Source organism: Leuresthes tenuis, unplaced genomic scaffold (genome assembly GCF_036924035.1).
Source record: "Leuresthes tenuis unplaced genomic scaffold, fLeuTen1.0.hap1 SCAF_10, whole genome shotgun sequence".
Classification (NCBI taxonomy): domain Eukaryota; kingdom Metazoa; phylum Chordata; class Actinopteri; order Atheriniformes; family Atherinopsidae; genus Leuresthes; species Leuresthes tenuis.
The window spans coordinates 17,869,252-17,893,859 of NW_027325364.1; the positions used below are offsets into that span (position 1 = coordinate 17,869,252).

Here is a 24,608-nt window from a genome sequence, read left to right on the forward strand (position 1 = left end):
AGGCTCAGAAGACAGATCCTACCTCTGCTTTAACTGTGGCCTTGGGCAGGGGTTAAAAAAAGGCTCTCAACACTGCATGACATTTGTTCTGTCAAATTTAGACAATTCCACTGCTGGAATCAATTTCCTGTCTCTGGAGGCTATAGTGTAAAAATAAAAAGAGAAAAAGTAATATTACGAGTCAAAGATTACACAGTTGCTAAGGTAACAAATGGAGATTTCACAAGGTGAAATCCACAATAAAAGTCTGGCATTCGCACGTGCACGCAGTGGTAAGATGCGCGCGCAGCAAGGAGGAAAAAAAACAAACCCAGCACTGTTGTGGGTTTACTTTTGTTGACGTGCATCGTGTTGATAAAGATTATTGAAATCCAAGATGGCGGCGCCTATGGGTCTGGCGTGAAGCAGAGAGTGGGGTCATTTATAAAATGCTTGAGAGTCGGACGTGATGTTTTTGACATCGATTAATTGTTTTATGTTTGTATGACCATAACGCGGTGACAGAGGACTAAGAAATAAAACAGTAAGTGGCTTCAGAAAATAAATTTTTCTTTGTCGAGTTCATCCTTCACAGAGTCAGTCTGTTAGCAAACACGACTGAAAACATTCATGTACATTTAAAGAGGTGCTCGGCTGGTCTTGCCTCGCGTTTGTGGGTGAAACAGAAGCAGAATACATGTTTATTATGAATAAAATGGACGACTTTGTCGCATAAAGGGCCGGGAACATGCACCATAACAGCTTCACGAGGAGCGAGTCCCAATAATGCTCCCTATTATCACATTAAATTAAGAGACTGTCGCTTCTGTAGGGTGCGGCTGTGATTGTGACAATATAGTTTCGTCTTCCTTGACATGAACAACAGTCTATGCAAACTGATAACGCATAATAATAATGATTATTGGGGGAAAAAAAGAAGCTTGAGTCCGAGAACGTAGTCATCCGCGAAATCCAATGCTCAAATATCGCCGTTTTAAGGAGAATGATCTGGATCCGCTCAAACACTCAATGGCTTCAAAGCTTTGCCAATGCACCACTTCTTCACCAAGTTTAACGGCATTCGGCCCTTTAATTTTGTACATAAGTGTGTTGACAGTCGGACAAACACCACTGTAAACATACCTAATGAGTGGTACTTTACGTGCCTTGTTCAAAAAGTGTAACCTCCTTTCCCTCCGGCAGCCATGAAAACTCTGCTTGTAGAGTCGGATTCTGTGATGAGCTGCTTCCAGACTATTTTCTTTTTTTGCTGAAAACTAACGCTAACCGCGTTGCTGCTTGTTTTACAGATAACTGTAGGCTAAAGGTTACACACACCCGAGTAAAAAAAAAAGACAAAAATAATGATTTCAAGAGCAAAATTAAATTGCTTCAACTTGCATGAGAAAGTAATCTGATTTGCTTAAAGTTTATGGAGTTATAGTTTGCATCTGAGATTATTTTTTCGGGCCTTTATTTTTATTTAACAGACTCATGGTCTAATCTTGAATGTGACTTTAAAGCAAAAAGAAAAGGGGGACTGCAAATAAAAAAGTTATCTTAAAAACTGTCTTGGAGTGGCAGTTATCTTAAAGCTGTTTTCTTTTTGGGATATAAATTTGATATGCATCTGCTTGAGCTTTATGAACACTGCGGGCTGGATTAACAACTTTCTGCCAAAAGCAAAGTGTCAGATGGAAGCTGTTATGCTTGTTTTTACAGATTAAGATTTTCTTTGTTGTATCAGCTACTGCTTTGCATGTTTGTTTGCTCCTCCGTTTGGTCTGCAGACTAACACTTCCGTCCGCTTTATCATCTTCTTATCTTTGATCTTCTGATCTATGAACTTCTAAGAACCTAAAACTAAGAATGGTGCTCAAGTGACTTTATTGACTATTTATATTGAATTACTATGCTTTTTATAGAAGAAGCGCTCCACTTTTTTTTGTCTGAGGGATGCTCAGGTGAGGATTAAGTGGCCAAAACTGCAACTAATGAACATCCCGTTTGTTCTGTTTGTTTTTTGTTTTTGTTGTTGAATTTGCTCTGACATTGTCACGATGAGAATGGCCAATATGATTTGATAGCATATCTCAATATTTATACAGCCTCCCTGTAATGGCTGACCAAGCCTCCTAGGTTGTGGACATACCTGGTTCCGCTTCTTTCACACTAAACATGAAAAGATTTTCTTGAATGGTTTACTTAGAAGATTTTTATTTGTAATTTTTTTTCACACAATACAGAATTTCACAGCATAGAATTGTCTTAGTGGAAAGTCTCACTATTTCTATTTAAAGCTGTCAATCTCTGATTAAAGAATGAGGAAACGTGAACAGAAGTCTAATCAAACACTGGTGCCAATTTTCTGAATTCGTTGTGTGAAACGTGCTTCGAATGGTTCCAAAACCAGTAGGTGGCCTCGGACGCGGACCTCTGACGAAGCGTTGCCTCCCGCTAATGCCTGGAGACACATCGGAGCCAGGGGGCTGTCTGCAGAAGTTTTCAGTCCCTCTTCATAGGAGACTCCCAAACGCATGAGCCCCGTCACCATAGAAACATTATCTCGGTCTCTCGCCTCAGCCCACTCACTCACGCCGTCAGGGATGCGCCCAGGCTCGAGTGCTCGGCTCTACGAGCCGCAGCCTGAGGGAGCAGCGCTGTTTGCTGCCATGCTTAGCTCATACTCCAGAGAATATAGTGGGAGGAGAAGGGGGGGGGGGGGGGTGATAAACATCCCAACAAGCAGGTGGGTGTATGAGAGGAGTGAAGAGGCTAAATTTTATTTTATTTTTTTACATTTGTCTGGTTTACATAACTCAGTTATCCCCAGGAGAGTCACCATCCCTTCTGGCAGGTCAGATTCCCTCTACGCCGTGAGGATAATTGCACTTTCTTGCATTTGAATGATGCCCTTATTCTTCAAAAACACCTGTGATCATAAAATATCAGAAAATGTTGTCTTTTTTTCCTTTGGTTTGTTTGCTTAAATCGGGTTTAAACGTTTGTTAAATGGAAAGGTATCGATGTGTTTTTGCTGATTTTCTTCTCTTTAACGTCTCCTCCACAGCTTTAGATAAGCAACGGCAATTCTTGTTTATTCACCTAATTTACATACCTATCTCAGTCTGTTGTCAAGCTGTGTGGACCGTCATTTCCTCCAGTCTGCAGCTCTAAAGGTCTCTCACTGTCTGAGATCCACATGCATCATCGCAGTGAGATTACTGTCCCTCGACAGGTCAGGGTAGCGGCAGTCGTCCTTTGGTGCCAAGGATGCAGACTGTACAGATATGTCAGGTTACCATGGAAACTGTGTTTATGTACATGCCTAAGTGCAAAGACAAATTCAGGTCAAATGTGTTTTTTTTTTTTGTTTTTTTGTGCATGCACCTGACTGTCTGACCCACATGAAACCAAAGAAAAGTTTAGTCTGCTGCTGTGTTCGTGGAAGAGAGCAAAACCTTTTTGCAGTTTGCAAATGAACAGTTCTCATTTCTTATGTGTTGTCAGTAAGTGGGAACATCCATCCAGCTCGTGTTCAGAGACAGCCGGAGTCCTTCCCCTCCTGTAAGTGGGTGGAAAAAAAAGTCTTAAAACGACTCGGAAGATTCAACGAGCAGAGATCTGTTAACTCCAAATGTCATCCACTCATCTCAGCAGACAGGCGGTTTGATAAGAACAGTCTCTTTGAGGCGTCGCGGAGATGTGGCGCCATGATCGCATCGCACTGAATAAAGCTCTCATTTCACAAGAAACACGCTGTTGTGTGAATGGCATGGTGTGAAATGCGCCAACTGTGAAACAGCAGCAGTGAGAAATAATATTACACGTAGGGCTGCAGGGGAGAGCTGTCGGTCTTTTCAAAAGTCTGACCGAGCTCATACCAACAGCAGACATCTGCAGCGGCAGATTCATTTGTAACCATACCAGTGTTAAAGTTTTTTGTTAAAATTGTGGATTAAGATGACTTTTGGGTAAACGGGTGACTGTACTAAAGCATAAAGTGACACCGCATTTCTCTAGGGTGCAATGAACTATCCAAAATGGCAACATTTCACTTACAAACAGACATTTCTTATTGCTGAGAATATGGAGCCTGTGCTGGCTTTTTTTGAAGTTTCAAATATTCTTGTCAGCGTTACATCAAACAATAATATACTTTGTGTTGCCAGTGCTTTCCAGTCTCCTGCCTGTGGTAAAAAATGTAGTTTACTGAAGTTGACCTGCCTCTACAGTAGAAATGACTGTTGGTTTGTTTCGACTGTCGCATTTTTTCAGGAGGTGCAATCATGCTGGTGTCCATGAGAAGGCTGACTCTGTATCCGCTGTGCGCTGCCCGGTCTTGTCGACGCGCGGCCGATCCCCCGACTTCAGGGCTCCGCCTTCTTTCCCCCAGCTTCCGCACCCTGTTCAGTGAGACAGGAGTTTGGGAGAAAGACTATCGAAGTGAGACCAGACAGAGAGTGGAGGAATGGTGGCACCCGCGGATCATGGAGCAGTGGCGGAAGGATGCACTGGAGGAGGTTAGAGGGGGCTTTACGTTGTCAAGCATGCCAGCGCACCTTCTTTGGCTCGGTGATGTCATGATTAACAGTGTCTGCCACTGGCTTAATTGTTGTCTGGTTTTTGGCACAAACTGGTAAACATTTACATCACTTTTCAGAAGCTGGGATGCACTTATTGTACTCAAACTGATACCTGGATGCAGAGGCAGGCTAACACTTAGTTGAGGTCTCTGGTTGTTCTCTTCCAATAAATACAAGAGTCACGAGCACGACAGATTCCAGAGCTCAAGATTAAATCTTTGATTTTTGTCTAACCAATTGTTCAAAAACAAAGTATATTCACTTTACAAAATGAAAAGCAGCAACTCCTTTTCAGAAGTTTTCAGAAGCTGGGACCAACAATAGCCCATTAATGACTATGTATAATCATCAGAGTTGTTCAAACGATTTTTGTTGACAAGCTGCAAGGGAGGAAAATGAAAGCTGTTGTGGTAAGAAAAGAAATGAGTGGCTGACAAGCTGGGTTTGGAGAAATCAATAAATGCATCGTGAAAAGGTTTTTTTTTTTATCAACATGTTGACTTTTTGATCATTGGTGAAGGTGGTATATCTGAACAAGTCAACAAGATGAATATTCATTTTCAGTCATCAATTTAATTTGAATATCACCAGAGGTAATGATATCATTATAATATTCCCCTAAATGAAAGGTATTGTTCCTTGTAACAGAAATAGGTCTCCTAGATGTTTCACTTAAATGTTCATAAGTGTTTGACATGGCATTGCTAAGGTTTTCTTACCCTTTTTTCATGCATAATTTATTTTGCGGCAGGATGTTTGAGGTTTTTCTGTATCTGCTACTTCTCCATAACCTTGTAATGGGATTCATATCTGACTATTTGACTCCAACTTTCTACAAACCTCTTTTTCTTCTCTGCTCAGTCGTTAGTGGGGTTTGCCATTTTGCTGAAAGTCATTATGTTTTTTTGAAATGTCCATTTCTGGTTCAGCTTCAACGTTCACAGAGATGGCCTCACTTCACCCTAAAGAACTCTTTTATGTGATACAAAATGTATGTATAAATAAATCAGGGACTGCAAGCTGGCCAGTCCTCGAGGCAGCAGAACAACCCCAAGCCGTAACGTTTCTACCACATTGCCTGGAAGCTGGTTCGAGTTAGATATCATGACCACATTATTCCAGAAGGTCTGGACTTTGCTTCCATGTTCAGTAACAGTTTTTTGTTTCTCATTTGAAATTCAAACCACTTGTTTTCAGTTAACCGATTTATTCTTGATCATTTGAAGATCTTTTGTCAGACTCATAGACATCCTCTTTAGATATATGATGACATTACATACTTAAGTATCAAAGAGAACAATAGGAGTTAGATGTCAGAGCTTTGAGTTAGACCTGGTCTACCTGTTGCCCTCCAAAAGACGTTTCATACCTTCATGGAGGTATCTGTCTGTGGGTCTCTCAGCCCCCGCCAATGGACATTTTTTCAATGCTGACAGATAGACTTGCAAGCCTTCAAAAAGCTAACAAAGCAGACGCCCTGAAGATGATGCTATTTATTGATCAAATGCTAATAGGTCAAACGTTTGCCTCACACAGCTAGAACTTGGAGAGGCTGACAATAACCCCTTTCACAACAAAGAGAATGAAGCGACAAGGAACCATAGATGGCGAAGAAGCACAGTTGAATAATGCTGGCATCTTCGCTGGACTATGCTCATTATTTAACTCTTAGTTTCACTAAATCCCAATGCAGATCTTTGTCCTACTTGACTTCTGTTATTTCCACTGCAGAGCAAAGCGAAATGACCAAAAGCAGCACTAACACAACTAAGAGCAGCCAACAGCTGCTACATATTGTTCTGCATATTTATGAGACTGCCCCCAAGTGGCAGCAAAACCCTGCTGCATGTAAACTTGCATTTGTGAGACACCGCTAGAGATTGTGCTGAGATAAAACTTCAGCCCTTAAGGATGCTGGAATAATTGAAAACCAACCTGGGACCCCTGATTGTGACAGCATTAATTTTAATTGGAATAAACTGACCAATTGCTAATTGCTAAAGAAAAAATGCCATTTCTATTCTATTCTATCTTGCAATTTAACATTTTTTATTTTATTAATCATCTTAAGCTGCCATTATGTAAGCTTTTTGCTGCAGACAGGAGTGACCTCCTGTACCGTTCAGCTGAGGAAGCCTCTGTCAACAGTGTCTCGTTGCCCTTGCATGCTCATTACTATGAGATGAAAGTGCAGTTCTGTCAGTGTTTGTGTGAATGGGGGAATGAGAAGCCCATTGTAAAGCACTTTTAGAACCTTGATACGATTACGACGTGCTATATACAGTAGGAATGGACCATAAACTCTGTTAAATGGCACTTTTCCAAACACAATCAAGTGTTTGCTTTTTCACATCTACTGAATGAGCGCTCGATTTTAATGGGATGCCAATTTCTTTCTTACTTTGCTGCAGCTACAGCATCGGCACACAGACAATCTTGTGCAGAAGGTTTAAAACCTACTTTTACTCATACATGTGCCGTGTAATGAACAGAGGTACCGGGCCTTAGACGGGTTCTCTTTTCCCCTCGCTGTAGAAACAGCTGTGAGTGAATGGGGGAAAGTTGAAACTGAAGTTTGCAGATTGAAGTCGCACCGATCAGTAGACCTCTTTCGCGGCTCACACTTTGGCCCATCGATGCAAGAAAAGCACGGATGTAATTGATGGTATTGAACGTGACTTGTGAACGCTGCCTCAGTGGCTGTCTCGGGCACTTGATGAACTGAGCCACTGTTAATGAAATTTGTCTCACCAGTGCTTTTCCTTTATTGACAAGTTGGAACATCTGCTGTGAAAAAGGTCTATTCTCGCCCCAGTCTGCTCCTACTGAAAACAGAAATCTTGAGAAATCTGTAAACATTTGAAGGATCTTTGGATCTCCTTTTGTTTTTCAGAATATTAGGTTGTTATGCATCCTTTGAAATGATCCTCTCAGCTATTACAGGGGCCTTGTAGATCATCTCAGATCCAGAGCTCTGGCTGATTATATATCCTAATGGTCTGAGCGTGTGGCTGTCTGGGCCAGGCTGGCAGTGATTAAGCACATTTATGACAGGACGCTGGTCCTAATTAATTTATTAAAAAATTCATGACTCAGGTTTCCTGTAATCTTGTATAGCTGGAACTGGTACTTACTATGTTGCCTCGGTAACAGTGTTTTGACTGTAAACCATCCATTATCTGCACTGCCGCCATTTAAATTCTGACACTGTAATCAGCCGCTGTTTGAGGATCATACAGTAATACACCAGAACCCAGTCAGCGCTCCCACTCTGTATGCGGGGGACTCTTGTCCTGACCTCATCAGTTTAACACAGTTTCTTCCACAGAAGACTGATTCAAAAACCCAGAACATTAGTGGAAAAACAAACTTTACCCTCTAAAAGTGTTGCTTGTCTGGATTGAAGTGAAGCCTCATGATATTTCCACTTCTCTTTATGTTTTCTCAAGCTGGGTCAGTGATTAGAATCGTCTTGTTTCTCACAGAATTTGAACAGGAAGAAGTTTTATGTCCTCTCCATGTTTCCATACCCATCGGGGCGACTGCACATGGGCCACGTGCGAGTGTACACCATCAGTGACACCATTGGCCACTTCCAGAGAATGAGGGGCCATCAGGTATGTCTGCTTTTTGTATTATTTCCTTTTTTTTGTCCTCTCTTAAACAAACAAGGCACACCAGCAGCTGTGGCTGTGTCATATGTCAAGTACCGAATAGCGCAGAGTCATTATTGGTTTGTAATTGAAGAGTGAAAAAGACCTTTTGATCTGTGAGCTTTTATTCATTAAGTTTTTAATGGAAAAGCTGTCATGGGATGAGAGGGTAAAGACAAAGGGCTTTCTTGATTGGTGACCAGTTAAAAGGTGAAAGGTGGGTCAGCTGTGGTGATGCGCTCCGAGTGTTATCAATCTGACATAAAAAGTCAACTAATAAAGAATGTCAAACACCTCTTAAGTCAAACACTACGGATGAATTTAAGAGTTAAATTCCTCGATATATTAAGGGTGCTTTCTGAAGAGGGCAGATAGTCGAGAGTTTAAGACTTGTTTGTTGAACATCCTGTATTTTTTTCTATGGTCTGCCCCAAAGTGCATAAATTCATGCTGAACCCTCCTCTCCCACCAAAAGTATTGGCAGTCTGACTGAACCTCTTGTCCTAATTTGTTGACGTCTATATAAAGAAGTTCTACCTTCTTTTCCACTGCTTTCTACTGTTGAAATGCTTAAAACCATTAAACGGTTTTGATATAAACAAACCAGACATTCTGGTCATATTTGATGAACAGAAGCCAGTAAACGAACAGGTTCATAACCAGCGGGGTTATGTTTCTTACCATGCACTTAATAAATGTAAGAATCCCCCCCCCCCAAGAAAAATAAAAGATATTTTGTTTATATGGACTATCTCTTTCACTTTTGAACAGACTAGACTCTACCATGACAATACATTGAGATTACTGCCTACCATAAATGTTTGAGCAGAAACTCACTTTTAAGGGCTGAAAGCTGATCACATTTAGATATTTATGTGTTTTCAAAGACGGACTGGTTCATTGTGTCATAAGGAGATCAAAACACAAGCTCTTAGCTCTCTAACCAGCCTACAGGCTTTTATTTGTCTCTGTGTGCATTGCTCTTATTTGTCCAAGTTGTTTACATATCCACGTACTGGTAAGAAATGCTTCATTAAATCCTTCATCAACTGCAGTCGTGCACACGTAGTGTAGATATCCGAGTGTCCTTGTGGCCTGGTTTATGTGGGACAAACAAAAAGAGCTTTAACGATGCACATATTTGCAAAAAAATCCACAATATGTACACGAAACATGGAGTATGTGATTGACTGAGAAGAATGGGCTAACCGCGGCTCTGCAGCATCAACAAAGTCCTTGAAAATCTCATCCTCCTCAAACCTTGGAGAGAGGCATTTCAGATCCATTCTTTGGATATAGTGGCACCCCTTGACTTTACTGGAAAAAGTCTATTCTTTCTTTTAATGCTACACATATTAGATGTTTCTATTCTTTGCTTCCACATTTGGCTTATTTGAGAGACGTCAGACTTTTTTTTGACGTTTTTGTTTTGGCCTACCTGTCCAGTGGCTCGTGCACACCTGCTTTAGGTTGACTGTAATTGCCTGCCTGTGCACCTTGACTCTGATGAAAACGCAGTAATGTTGAAATGTTGCAAAAATAATCAGTGAGCTCCAGCCGATGCTTGAGGAGTTTTGTTCTCATGAGTTATTACTTGGGCTTCTTGACTACTACTCTAACCTAAAACCCAAGAGATAACTGAGTATTTACTCTGTGAGGATTTTCTGATGTTTAGAGTTGACTGAGTTGCACACATTCAGAGTTTATAGGGATTTTCCATCACTTCTATGGCAGGTTGAATGGGTTGCTTCTGGAGCCTATCCTAGCTGCCATTGGGGCGAGAGGCTGGGTTTATGAATTTCAATCATCATGGAAGTATATGCACATGAATTAAACTGATCTCCACTTGCATTTTTAGCCATTAGTGGATGCGGACACTCCTGTTGGTAATCATTTGCACATGAAAACATCATTTGCACCCCGACTGAACGGACGTGATGATAAAAGCAAGAGAAGAAGCAAAGTTTTAGTGAATGTGAAACTGCTGCACTCCTCAGAGGAGTGGAGAAGTGGAGAATATTAAATCTGTTTTAGCTCATCACAAACAGAACAAAAACTGCTGAATGAATCGGAGGCATGTTGCCATGGTAACCACTGCATCTTCATGCACTGATGTGACAGAAAACAAGACATGCCAAGTCAAACATTACAATGTATTGAACAGAAACATATTAAAGTGAACAGTTATTCGTATTGCAGCTGTGCCACCTAAAGTCTCTTTTAAAAAAAAGATTCTATTCTTTTTTTTTTTTTAAACTAGAAGAAACGTTGACAAACGTTTCGTCACATGTTCAGTGGACGTGGCCGGGGAAATTGTGAAATTGAATTTTGTTTTGGCACAAATGGCAAACCTCGTGTTTAACTTCCATGTTAAAACTGCTTAAAATAAATAGATGATTAGTCATTTAAATGTCCCAATATGAATGGACACACTTATATGATTTCTTAATTATTATAACCCTCTTTTAAAAGTCTCATTTGGACCAAATGTCTCTTCTGTAATAGTTCTGGCCAAGACAGCAGCACCGGCACAGTTGGAACACACTACACATGCAGGCACATGCAACATTTTTCTAAAAGCAACATTTAATTGTATTTGTCTGTTTATCTATGTAAGATTAAGCCAACTGTGATGGAAATCTTTTAAACTTCTACTAAATACAAGAGTTTGGTTCAAAGTTCCAATATGATATTCTGAAACTTTGAACACCACAAGACTTGCTGTGTGAAAATATAGCAGCATACTGATATTCCTACCAGAGCACACTGCCTCTGTCCCCTCCTGTGCCTCATATTTCCTGCCTATAAGCTCTGTGCTTTCACAACACGCATGCCGTTCACTTCTGGACCCTCCAAAGTTCCAGCTTGTCCTCGACATTAACACACTTTCTTGGTTATAAAGACATTACCCTTGAGTTTTTTTTATTTCTTGCTTAATTCTTAGTCTATAATTTAGTACAAAAGCCAAAGGTTTGGCCTCTTAAATGTTTTTTTTTAGAGGCAAGAAATGAAAGTTTAAGTGAAAAATGTAGGGTACTCTAAATTACTTCTTCCTTTGGAAAATACATTCACCGCTCAAGCACATACTGCTTTCATTTGCCAGTTTGCCTGAATAACACTTATGCAAGAGACCTGGGAAACTGTTCAGAGGTGTTTATTCAACAGTATGGCCATCACATACCAAAATATTCCTTTTTTAATAGCTTCACTAAGGTTGAAAACTTTGATCCGTGAACAGAGATATTTTTAGTGATGCCCTTCTCCTCCTGTTTTCAAAATAAATCTGTGTTTTTATCGTTGTTGTAAGCTGTCAGTTGGGTAAACTGTAAGATCTCAAACCTGCTGTGGTAATTTTAAACCTCCCTGTGAGGTCTCCTTTTCCGGGTAGAAGTAGCTGTAAATAAAGTAAAATCCATACTTTTTGATCTTTCGCCCACTGGTGTGTTATCGACTGCACTCAGATCAAAGTGTTGCTGTCTGTAGCTCCCTCACTGCCCCGTTTGATTCCAGTAAACAGTTGTTGATGAAACTGTGGCCGGTGTCTGTCAGGCGGATCATTTTCCCAGAGTTCTTTGCTCAGTTGCTGTCCGCACAATCATTCATATCTGACAAATTGGTGTGTGACAGACATCTCCGCTCCCTGGTGGTTTTTTACATCTTCCACCTAACCCTCGGAGAGAATCCCTGTTTATCCTGCCTGGGTTCTCCCCAAACAGAAACATGGTTTCACATGACTGGTAAGGGCTTCCTGCGCTGAAGTGTTCTCTCTCAGCATCTGTCTGAAAGTAAGCATTGTTCCGCAGTATGCACACAATCTACTCTCTTCACTTGTTAATTGAGAAGTGGGTTTTTTCGTCAGCGCTTATACCCTAAAGCTGTTTTTTGGGCTTGTTGTTGCTTTTTTATTTGTAGACTTTTTCGACCAATCTCTGCTGTTTTGAGAGTGAAATGTCTTCCGATTCTTTCTCGACTTCCACATCTCAACATGTCAACATTTTCTCGGTGTACCACATATTTTAAGTGGCCACAAAGTTGGGACCATAGGCAGGTCCACCTCAGCTGTTGAAGTATTTTACTGGAAAGCAAAGCTGTTTGAATACAGTCTGAGTGTGGATTGTTTATTTCACATTTTATTAAACAAGTCGCGCCCTGAAAAAGATGTCATCCAAAATCCAGGGGTCAGCATTCGCAGTTCCCTCACATTCATGATGCAAGCGGGCAATGCCGCATTCACTCATGCACCCCAGTACCAGCACAGATTTTGACTTTTGAACTGGGAGCTGATAGCAAGCTGAATGGCCCCAGTTTTAACTTGCATTATGTTTTGTTGATTTATTTATTTATTTTTACAATTTCATGTTACGGCATTATTTGTTTAACTGTTTGTCGTCTGAATAGTGGTGAACTTGCTTCTCATATATACTTCTGACAGACTCAGCCTCTCTTAGACGCGATATTACTAAGATTTTAGTTTGTGTTTTTGCTTTTGTTGTCCCATTTTTAAAAAATAGCACCAAATTCAAAACAAGTACAAATTTTTGCAAAAATTTAAAAAACTATTTTTAAAAAATTAACTTTAAATGGGTTGGGGACCACCAAAGTCAATTATTTATTTACATATTAGACATTGTCCCAACTATTAGACAACAGGGCTTGTCCAAAAAATTTCTCCTTAAATTCAATGTTTCTGATGTTCACCAAAAATAGCATTTTGACAAAAATCTCATCGTCATGTGTTGCAACAGACAGCAGATATTATCGATACTGTGAAAATGACAAGCAACCATGTAAAGGGACATGCTTCAACATGCCACTGTACATAGTGTGCGTATGAAGGCAGCTAGCGCCAAGAAATCTTAGCTTAGTTAGCTTGAAATAAAGCTGAAACAGTTGAACTGAAAACTGAACACCAGTTTAAACCAGTTTAACTAGGTTAAAGAGAATCAAATAGTTAGGCTGTGAGCTTTAAACTTGGTTGCTGTTACTTTGTTCAGAAGCTAAGCTACGCTAAATTACTTTAACCGGCAGCTTCTTATTTACTGTACTGAAGGAACAGTCTTTTCATCTGTCAGCCAGAAAGCAAATGAGCCTATTTCACACCATGTGAGCCAAGGAACAGAATAGTTATCCAAGTCATTCCTTCACCTCTGCAGCCACTGCTGTGTTGTCACTTGTGCATTCACACAATATAGTGCAACACAAAAGTACAATTTGCCCACTGAACAAGATGAAACAATTCCTGGTGTTTGGTTAGAATCGGTGTAAAGACGAAGACCGTTTCTGAAGATGCATTTTAAAGGTGCCACAGATGGATTCAAGCCTCTCACTGGAGTTGTGTGGGTGGACACTTGCACACTCCACATTCATAAAATCAGTCTCCCTGCTCTCCTGTCTCCCTTGTGATGCATTGAGCCGTGGATGCATGTATCTGTCTCTGGATGGCACCGAGTTGTTTGATATTACAGTAGACAAATTGTCATGTAATCGGGCTCTGCTGACTCCCACGTCCATCCTCCTCTGCCTCATGTCACTCATGATCTGAAATCCATTGACACCATGATAACGGTTTGCTTAAGAGTCGGCCTAAGCAACACTCTTTATGTGGACATAATGATAAGTGGTACTATGTGGAGGCATAATTTGCCTCTGCCACGCTCTTTGAACTATGAGAATTTTAGCTCACTTATGCAGTCTTTCCATAACAGGTTCTCACAAACTCTGTGTCACTTTAACTATTAAACAACATAGTAACATAGCATTCCAGTGTGGTGCACACTTTTTTTCTGCTTTTTTTTAATCTATCTAGGCTATCCTTGGTGGGTGCTTTACTTTCTGTGTGCTTGTATTTTCCCTAAGTAGAGCAAGCTGAGCCTCTTGGTTTAACACCATCCAGCACTCAGCTTTACAAATGAGACCCATGCAGTTACCAAGGATACCAATCCGTCGGAAACATCAGACCCGTTGGAGTCCGCGCAATGATCCTCTCCAGACCTTGACTCATTGTCACTCTGCCTCTCCTCCACTTTACTCACTGCTTCCACTCATGTGCTGTCATATCGTTTCTCTCTCAGTGAGCAGAAAAGCAGCCAAGGAGCTCAAGAGATGACTGCGAAGGGACGCTGTCTCGAGTGTTTCTCTGAGCCAGAGGGGTTAATAAAATGGGTGTGGATACAAAGCACAGATAAATAGGGGGAAGACAGATACTTTGAGAGAAAGTAAAGTGATATAGTTTAGAAAGTTATTACTACAACACCTTAAGTCATTCATATAATGTTGACTTGTTCGTGGCTGTTACCTCCTTAGCTTTGCTTTTTCACTCACTTTTACTTTATGTTGCACCTTGAGTTAGTCTGCATACATTCACCTAAATGTGTAAAGAAGTTTTAATCTCAGCAGGGAACATCATATACACATTTTGGCTCCATTTTAGTTCCATGTTAAGACAGCGTAGACTGTTTTGCTTTGATAGATTAATGCCTGAAATGACATCACGGTAGGATGGAGCAAAGTTACCAACGAGCGAAAATCCATTTCTGTCATCCCCACTTAAAAATCCGACAGACGCTGTGTCGTATTTTTCACATAGCAACACAGCTGTTGACCAATTTTTTCAGTCATTAACTAATGACAACTGATACAGTGCTGGTAATCGTATTGACAGGTGCTGAATCCGATGGGTTGGGATGCTTTTGGACTTCCTGCTGAGAATGCAGCGATAGAAAGAGGTCTTGACCCAGAGGAGTGGACTAAGAGGTACGTGAAATTACATCTAATTATGTGATTTTTACATTGTCTATGTGTGCGTATAAAAGTACTCATATACAGTATTTACACAAACGCTCTTTTTAACTCCTCAGTAACATAGAGTCTATGCGGGAGCAGCTGGACAGCCTCGGACTGTGCTTCAACTGGGATCGGGTAAGCAGGAACTCATGAAAGTAGAGTATCGGCGCGTAAGACACCTTATAGTCTTATTTGCTCTCCTCTGAGTGTGCACTGCAGACCTAACTCTGGCCTTTCCTGATAGGAAGTGACCACTTGTCTTCCGGACTACTACAGGTGGACGCAGTATTTGTTCATCAAGCTCTTTGAAGCTGGATTGGCATATCAGAAGGAGGTAGGAATTGTCTTTGTCTGCCTTTGGAAGGAATGACATTATTGGATTTAGTGTGGGATTCCTGACAGTTAAAGAAGTGGTAGACGCAGCATGTTCATCACTCTTTGAGGAAAATAAATGAATTGAAAAGAAGAAAGCAGGGTTGAAGCCTTTTGATTTGTGTCTAATGAAATGGGACAGCCATGAAGTACGTTTTTGGTCTGTCTATTAAATCCAAACTTTTTCCTAAGCTTTGCTTTTTCGTTTGAACTGTGTGGGTGTTCATTTGCATGTGTGTGTGTGTGTGTGTGTGTTATTTAGGCTGTGGTGAACTGGGACCCAGTTGATCAAACAGTGCTGGCAGATGAGCAGGTGGATGAAAATGGTCGATCCTGGAGGTCTGGTGCTCTGGTGGAGCAGAAGCTGCTGACACAATGGTTCATCAAGACTACAAACTATGCGAAGGTAAAGCTGTTTTATGCGTCAGAGTGTGGTTTATAACTATATATATTGTGTGTGTGTGTGTGTGACAAGTGCCATCTGAATGGCTGGCCAGCAGTCACACAAAAACAAGCGCTGGACGCCTCTTATAACAATCATGACTGACACGTCAGTAGCAGCAGCAGCTGCAGTCCTGCCTCTCTGGTTCTGCAATCAGACCCCTGGAGACCGTCATCTGCAGCCTGGCCTCTCTGTTCACAGGAAAAAAAACCCCCAGCAGACTTTGGGTCAGCCTGCCTTACTGATGAGCCTTAACCTTTCAGCATAGGGGTGAGCAGACCTGCTGCAGGGTGAAATTAGCCCCTCTGTACTGAAACAACATTTATGCCTTTGACATGCAGCACCTTTATGTGTAATTTTAGCCATGTAGGTGTGCAAGTGCTAACATGCACTGTGTTTAGAGGTGTCAAATGTGATTGCTTCATGAGGATGTGGAAAGCACTTGCAGACAAACGGAAATATATCATTTAAAAGTAGCCTCGGCAGCCACATAACTTATAGTGCAGAAGTCCTGAGCTGTCCTTCATTTCCTAGTATTATTCCTCTAAGGAGCCAGACATGTAGTCTTCAGAAATGGGCTTTCTGAAGGTGTTTCAAAGTTTTTCTTTTGACTTTTAGATGATTATTTTCTTTTGTTAAGCTACTTAACATTGACTGATGAATCATTCAAGCATAAAAAGGCACCTAATTCAGGGGATGAACCAGTGTTGTGTCCACACATAACAGACAACACAGCAAAGAACCGTTTTTCAGTCGCATCTAAGGGCGCTTTGTCGCAAAGACACATCATTTGTTCCCACTTACTTAGTTGAATCTCGGGAAAATTTGAAAAATAACACAATTTGACAGACATGGAATAGTTGATTCCCATAAAGCTGTTAGTTGAAAACTTGACATATCTCATCATGGTGTGCAGCGTCTCATTAAGATTTAGAGGGAACTGGACAGGTAGAGGACAGAAGAAGAAGTCTAAAAACTATCTACAGCAGATTAACAGTATTTGAAAGGGTTGTTCTTAAGATCTGAGAGATGCATCTGGCCGTTCAGCTGATCCATCTGCTATTGGCCAAAGCCTCATCAGAATGGAACCGAAGGCAGGGGTTAGTTGGGTGTGCAACCAGGTGGGTGGTGTGTGGCAGAGTTTCACAAGGTTGATCAGTAGTATGTTGTTCTGTGATGAGATCATCAATATTTCAAAGTTATTTGGTCTATGGAAAATGCTAAAAAAAAAAAAAAGAGTTGTAACATCAGTCAAGCAGGCAGTTTATGATATCTTGTTGTGTTTGAAGAGTCAAAATCGTGACAAAAGGGAGCTTTAGAGTAAGTTCATTAGATTCAATTGATTAGATTTAGTGATATTGCTAATTATTTCAGCTCTGCTTGTTGCCCTCAAAATGAAACAGGCTAAAGCCTAAAAGAACGACAGGCAGAGCAACTTATATCAATATAAGTTGATACAACTTATAGTTATATTTAACTTTTAAACTGTGGTTGGCAGTCAAGAAAAAATGTTTTCGATTTTAAATATATGGATTAAAAAAAAAAAGAAGTCCTTTGAGGATTTACTCTTTACTCGTCTTTTTTTTTTTTGCTGTAAAAAAAAAAAAAAAAAAGAGGTCATTTTGTCCACCGGCGGCAGACAGTTCCAGCCGTGGCGCTGAAGTCGCCCATGCATGTCCATGTCAGAGTTGTGAGTGGAGGTGGAAGCAGCCTACTGTGACAATGTGTCCCTGCATTTCTAATTTTCTCTGACGAGCAGAGAGGTGGGAAGGAAGGAAGAGGAAGGCGTTAAGGGAAAGAAGTGAGAAAGGCAGATGGATGAAAAGGAGGAGCGTGTCAAGCCGCAGCGTGCCAAATAAAATGTGATGCAATTGGACTCTGATTTCCTGCTTGTGCGTTCCGTCTGCTTGCCTCTGCACGTGTTCAGGTCTGCTAGACAACATTAACTTCAGACAATATTAATTAATTTAACTGTCAAGTAGTTCCACGTTGCACAATGGCTGCATATTAATAATAAAATTGTAATATACAGCGCGCTGGATGCTTAATTATCAGGTGGCTGCAGCTGAGTTTTCAATTTCATGCACAATCACACTTGTTGCAGTCAGTCAAATACTGCCGGTCCATTACACCACACAAATATCCAATTTGTTCTCTGACTACAAGCTCCGCGCATTGTTCTGTGATTGTACTGTTCAAATGTGAGCGTACAAAGTTGTCTAGAAATAATAATTAATTTTGATAAATTAACCACAAACAGCTTGTGAGTTGGAGGAGTCTGGTTGAAATCTCTGAACCAGCCAAGCATTCTTGAGGCATTGTGTAGTATTTCTGTCAGAAGTACACTTGAGGTGTCTTTCTTTCAAATGCACTCTAATCATGGGTTATTGCTGTACCATGCCTTTTCTTTCAAGCTTTTCTTAGTTGCCATGGAGACTCTTGTCCTTGCTGTACATATTTCAGTTACTCCCGCTTCTGTGCCATTTCTGTGTTTTTCTGTTCCAGGAAGGAAAAACCACGCATTGCCTCTCGCTCAATAGCCATCTTTGGTTGTCTGTCATGGCTTTTCGGTTTCTCCTCATTGCTGGTTAAGTCTTGTGTTTCGATGCCGGAGTTTCTCAGTCACACCAACACAGATTTGTTGTCTCTTTTTCTCTCACTCTTGAACAAAGGCACAACTGTCATGCTCTGCACTCACGCTTGGGATGACTGTCGCCGATGCTTGTATCGATACATCCGTGATGAGGCGGTGCGTGCTGAGCAGGGCTTGTTGGTAATAGATTGTGACGGCCTGAAAAGGAAATGGAGAATTATATCTCTTTCTGCAGACCAGCTGTGGCTTTTCGGCCTGAGCCTCGTTGATATGCATAGGTTACTTTAATCACCCAGAAAAACTGTTGTTGTGTGTGAGGAAGAGACAGAGCGTGTATAAGCAATTGCTTTGTGGTTTCAAGGAAGGTAAGGTGAGCGGAGGTCAGAGCTTTTGAAAATTCCTTTTTGTCTACATGTTGCGACCTGGTGGGAATGGAATGCTTTGTCAAAAATAAATGAACTATGCCCCCAAAGAGGCCACTCTGAGTTGTAGTCATTTGCATTATCCAGTTAAATACCAAAGGTGATTTATCTGGTCCAACTGTGAATATTGAGTATGGAGTATTAGCTTTTTCCACACCTATTTCAAAGTTGTGACCGTTCGTGTTTTGTCTCTGCCTCCTTCCTGCAGCCTCTCCTGGACGCTCTGAAGGACCTTCCGGAGTGGTATGGGGTCAAAGCCATGCAGGCAAACTGGATCGGAGAGTGCACCGGTTGCTTCTTCGATGTCAAACTCAGGGTGAGTCGCATCCCTCTTCTCCTCTGCTGACTTTTCAATCATTCACTCATTCGTCATTTTCACATCAAGTGTCTCACAGTTCTCCCTTTTCTCTGCCTTTCTTTTTAATCCATCTTTCCGATTACTTGCTTTTTTGCTTGATTTTGTTGTTTCCTGATGATTCTGCCTTTAAACTCACACACAGAAGCACTGAAACCCTCGCTTTTATTATTCGGAAAATAGCTGCAAACATCCGCAAGTGGAAATTTCCCCCAAACAGATGATTAGTTTTGACTTGCATTTCTGGGAGTTGCATATACAGTTCATCACATGCCTGGAGTTTCAATCTGTGTGGCAGCAAAAACCCCACTGAGAGCCCTTTGATTATTAAAGCGTGCTGCTTGAAAATGCTGTTATTTCAGTCAGTTTCTTCTTGGAAAAGGCTTTGAGCTTTTTAGATGAATATAGATGTTAGAGAGCACTTGTGTTTTTGAGCATGAGAAGGGTTTCTCTGGCAGAATGAATAAGTAAAGTCAAAGATAACAGTTATTAAATTATTTGAATGGCTTCTTATCTTATTTTACACTCTGACTTAACACTGTATTATATCCTTTGATATTTATCAGTATGTCTTTGGCATTATATTTTTCTAATCATTGATAGGGCGTCATCTTTTGCTATTAAGTTAACTACTCTACAAAGTAGCCTTGTTATTTGTCAAAGAGCTCCACACGGCGCTGTACATGTTAGGTTCACCTCACAGCTCCCAGAGGCAATGTATCACAAGGTGCCAAAGTCATCGATTGGATCCAACAACAAATTTCGAGTTTGAGATGTTAATTTTTTTTTAGGTTTCTACTTATTAAGCGAGTAATACTGTGGTGCATGGTGAAACTCACGCTTCCTGTCCACCCACTGATTGATAATTGGATTGTTTCGGCAGTTTGGGCAGAAACGGAACTGTAATTGGAAAGCCAGCCGGGTCCTCCTCACAGCTCTTTTGAGGTGAGAAGCTCACTCGTTCTTCTTCTCTTACCTCCCCAGGTGAACGGTGAGGAGACGGGGGAGACCCTGTCAGCCTACTGCTCCTCCCCAGAGACGGTGTTCGGAGCAGCTTACCTGGCCATCCTGCCCTCCCACAGACTGCTGCACGGCAGCAGCTCTGTCCGCTCTGCGCTGGAGAAAGCCTTTCAACCGGGCAGAGGTTAGCATCTCTCCACACTCCCTGGTGCTTTAGGGCATCTATTTAAGTTTGTGCTTTCCTGGCTTATTTTAAGGGAAAATACACGTTTAGATGTTTTCCTGTCAGCAACATGATTATTACCTTCATTACAGTCTAAGAATAACATAGTTGACTCTGCATGATGTCAACAGGAAACAGCTCTTGAAATTGTTCAGCTTTTTGTATATTTTATATTTTCTTTATGCAGCTGTGCCTAATCAAAAGAAGTGCTTCAGGGGAGAAAATATATCCCTAAAAACTTTTCACCAGTATGGATGCATGTTTGTGACTCGTTTATCCTTTACATTAACCATCTGTTAATGTATAGCTGCAGATTATGTTAATTGCGATTCCTTTGAGGTGGTGTCAGTAGTGAACAGTTGTTGATAATGAGCCACCAGGGGAAGCAGCAATGTCTCTCACACGTCTCACCACTCGCTCCCCAGACTCTCTTACAGAGGTCACGGCTCACAACCTGTTCACCGGTCAGGGGGTTCCCCTGGTCATCTCTCACAAGGAGGCATTTGATGACTATCTGGACACAGTGATTGGTGAGTTACTGGGTTACTGACATCTTGAAAAGCCTTTCTTCATGTCTGCCTGTACTATGATGTGTTGTAGATGTGAAGTGAAATTAGAGGGTGTTTATCTCACAGAGTAGCGGGGAAACCCAAGGGATTGATAACCACATCACAACATGCTTAGCATCACCACAGGGAGGCTTTTTCATCTTATTCTCTCCTGGAATCAGTAATGTGTAGCTTTGTATTTCCACGTTTTATTGCATGTTTTACATGTTCACGCTGCATCCGGTGGTGACAGGTGTTCCAGACTGCAGTGAGGAGGATCAGACTGTGGCTAGAGCCCTGAACCTGAGTTGGACCACAGTGTTGAAAACCCATGAAGATGGCACACAAACTCTGATCAACTCTGAGGAGGTCAGCTCGGACGATGATGGCCACAACCCAATCCTATTTCCCTCGTTATAAACATAAAATGATAAATCCTCTAGTGGTTCTTTTTTTCCCCTTTTATTTAGTTCTCAGGACTCACCAGAGAGCAGGCTTTTGACTCTGTTACCAAGAAGGCCAGAGAGCAAAAGGTGGGAGGCCACCTTACTAGTTCCAAGCTGAGGGACTGGTTGATTTCCAGACAGCGGTACTGGGGCACACCCATCCCTGTGGTGCACTGTGGGACTTGTGGTGCAGTTGCAGTCCCCGAGGAGGAGTTACCCGTTATTCTGCCAAAGATGCCGTCTCTCACAGGAAAAGGAGCGTCGCCTCTTGACGCTGCACATGACTGGGTCAACTGCGAATGTCCCAGGTGAGAATGCTGAGGTTTGATGCAGAATAGTTTTTACTTTCTAATTAGACACCTCTGTAATACAGAGAGATTCTCCACGGTTCATCTGTACCCTGTTTGCATGCTTTAGATGACCTTGCATAATATAGCTTAGATTTTTTTGACCTGCTATACACCCCCCTGACATTTAATATCCACAGATGGAGCCTCGCTGATTGTTTCCAGGTCGAGGTTTGGGAAAAAGGAGGCTCGGGTCTTTGTTGTCCCACTTTATGAAACTCTGGCCACAAAAAACTGTAGAAACACTGAGGGGAAAACTGCCATTTGAACGGATGAATTAACATTTTAAATTGTTTTTGTAAAAGCCGGATGTCATCTCCTCTGGGATACAGAGCAGATGGACCGACCGACTATGCGTGCATTAAAACGCAGCATTTGCGATGGTATCGTGGTACATTAATGTACATCATGTCTGCCATTAATGCTGTGTGAGACACTCAGACACTTCCTGATCAGGAAAGATCTTATTTATTTTAGCTGGACATTACCAAAGCACACAGGGCTTACCAGTTAAAGAGTTGTGGGCTAAACTGGTCGGCCTGCAGTCCAAATCTGTCCAAATGAAGGATTTGGACAGATTTGGACTGCAGGCCGACCAGTTTATTGGATCTGGTCACAAAAAAACATTCCTTTATCTTAAAGGGGGTCACAAGTAAATGGGATTATGTAGAATCATCAAGCAAATATTACAAATATTTGAAAAAGACTTCTCAGGATAAGTGTGGGAAGCCCTTATATCACGGCTCTCACCAAGCCCACGACGTCTATGTTCAGTTGTGGATCTTTGAGCCATTTTCAAAGTGATCACCCCTCTGAAGAGCCCTTGACTAGGTCCGCGAATCACCAGTGTCTCTTGAAATATGGTAGCATTAGCACACAGTATCCTGGCATCGAGCTGCTTGATATTATAAGTGGGGTTCAGAATTGTTTATCTTTGGAGAAACATGAGCAGTTAGGGAAATTATGCTGTGCATTATGGAGTGAGAATTGAATTACGAGTAAACCCTCTCCGGAGAATGCCTCTCTTCCGTATTTCCTGTGTTTCCTCAGGAGACCAGCTTTGACAAAACCGCTGTCAGGCAAGCAGAGAGGACTAACAGCTTTACAGGAGCACGGAGCATTGAGAGAGAGAGCCTGTAAATTGTGTGATTAATGCTGTTGTTCAGACTAGGTTATGTAGAGAGTGGCATCTGTGACAGAAGCAGGGTGAGATGAGGATGGAGGTTACATAAGCCAGCTGTGCCTAGAGAGAGAGAGAGACGCACACAAACACCGTACATGTACAGTGCACACAGTCATAATCACATACACACACTCCACTCAGAAACTCGTCTCAGAAAATGCAGAATGACTACTCGACTGGCGTCTCAAGAGTCCCATGCTGACATGGGAATTCCTCTCTGAATAAGACTAATCACCGTCAAGGCACCATGTTGATTAAAACAAAGGCCCACTCAGTCGCAGATGGCACAAGTCATCAGATTGTGTTCACTCACTTCCGCAAAGCTACTATAATTTCTCCCATCAGCAGTGATTGATGGCAACAATCCCGAAGACGCCGTTATCTCCCCTCTACCCGCCTCTACCCGTCTCCCCTCCGTCGTCGAGTGTCTGTCGAAATTTGTTCTCTTCACTCGTCGACCATGTCCAATTAAAGTTGGAGAGGAACACAGACGAGCTGGGTGGTGAGAGATGGGCAGCAGAAGCAGTTTTATCTGTCCTTGAGGAAGTCATTTCCTGTGTGCTCATCTTGTCTCAGACCCTCTATGGCACTGTAAATTAGCCTGCCAACTGAAGCCTGCCTCGGCTTAGCCTGATTAAAAGGGTGTGCGTGCAAGTGTGTGCTCCGTGTACTCGCAGGTAAACAGAGAGACCTCCTGGTTTGCGCGGCACAAACACATTGGTGGGCAGTCACACAGACACACAGCAGATGGAGGACTGTTTTCTTTTGGAAGAGGACTTTAGTGGAGTGGGCAGCGGCCTCCCTTGCTGCATCTGTTTGAGAGCCTTTTGGCTCTTTCTGGCTCATCCTCCTAACACACACTCGCACTTTGCATACTCATTCACACAGGTTGCTCCAGATTTAGTTATCCGGTTGTGCTATAAGTATTCCTTTGAGGCTCAGAGAAGTGTTATTTACCGACAGAAAACTACGTGTGTGTGTCGACTAATCTTGTCTTCAAAAGGAGGTATAAGCTGCCAGTCAAAAAACACACTCAGGCATTCGGTCGGCCTCCTGTCTAAAGTAAGTGAAGACTTGAGAAATGTCCCTTGTTTAAGCAGTTTTTTTCTTTCTTCATTTCAAGAGGTTTCCCGGTGTTGTGTCATGATGGCCAGGCTTTATTATACTGCTGTGTTCTCATCATATGAAACAACACCTGGCTTCCAAACATTAACCTTGCTACACCTTAGCCTTGTTGCTAGGCAACACTCGGCTCTTACCTCATCATCAGAGCCTTATTATAGACTGATATGGTAGGTGGTCGAGGCATTTTTGCCTCTCATTGTGTCTGCCGGTGAGTATGTTATTAAAAATTTTGACTATGAGACCGAGAATGTCAGGCAATTAGACAGAGAGACGATACAGAAACATCCCGTAAAGTCCAGGAAACAACACCAGAGCTGTTGCCCATAGTGTGACAAAGCTCAGAGCTATTTTACTGTTTATCTTTCTGGGACACCGATTTCAAATCAGTTGAGACTCATTATAAACTCAAAGGCAGGCGCCTTCGCTGTTCCGTTAAATGCTTTAAGTCTGTAGCAAAAGAACACTCCCCAAAAAGCTCTTTTCTCCCCGTGCCTTTGTGGCTGTCCTCTCCTGCACTGTGAAAATGCCGTTGGCACATTTGAATCGCGCCCTAAAGTGTTGTTTGGCTTGGATAAAAAAAGGGCTACAAGG

General features: G+C 41.8%; 1 protein-coding gene across 1 annotated transcript in view; it reads left to right on the forward strand.

Annotated features, from left to right (window-relative positions):
• Nucleotides 1-375: 375 nt before the first annotated feature.
• Nucleotides 376-24,608, forward strand: part of lars2 (leucyl-tRNA synthetase 2, mitochondrial) — a 31,834-nt gene continuing 7,601 nt past the window's right edge. The window contains exons 1-12 of the mRNA XM_072394589.1: nucleotides 376-523; nucleotides 4,258-4,502; nucleotides 8,051-8,182; nucleotides 14,880-14,971; nucleotides 15,076-15,136; nucleotides 15,246-15,335; nucleotides 15,636-15,779; nucleotides 19,039-19,146; nucleotides 20,170-20,329; nucleotides 20,794-20,898; nucleotides 21,170-21,285; nucleotides 21,387-21,670. Coding sequence (XP_072250690.1) covers nucleotides 4,269-4,502; nucleotides 8,051-8,182; nucleotides 14,880-14,971; nucleotides 15,076-15,136; nucleotides 15,246-15,335; nucleotides 15,636-15,779; nucleotides 19,039-19,146; nucleotides 20,170-20,329; nucleotides 20,794-20,898; nucleotides 21,170-21,285; nucleotides 21,387-21,670 — 1,526 coding nt within the window. The 5' untranslated portion in view covers nucleotides 376-523; nucleotides 4,258-4,268. The remainder of the gene's footprint in view (nucleotides 524-4,257; nucleotides 4,503-8,050; nucleotides 8,183-14,879; nucleotides 14,972-15,075; nucleotides 15,137-15,245; nucleotides 15,336-15,635; nucleotides 15,780-19,038; nucleotides 19,147-20,169; nucleotides 20,330-20,793; nucleotides 20,899-21,169; nucleotides 21,286-21,386; nucleotides 21,671-24,608) is intronic.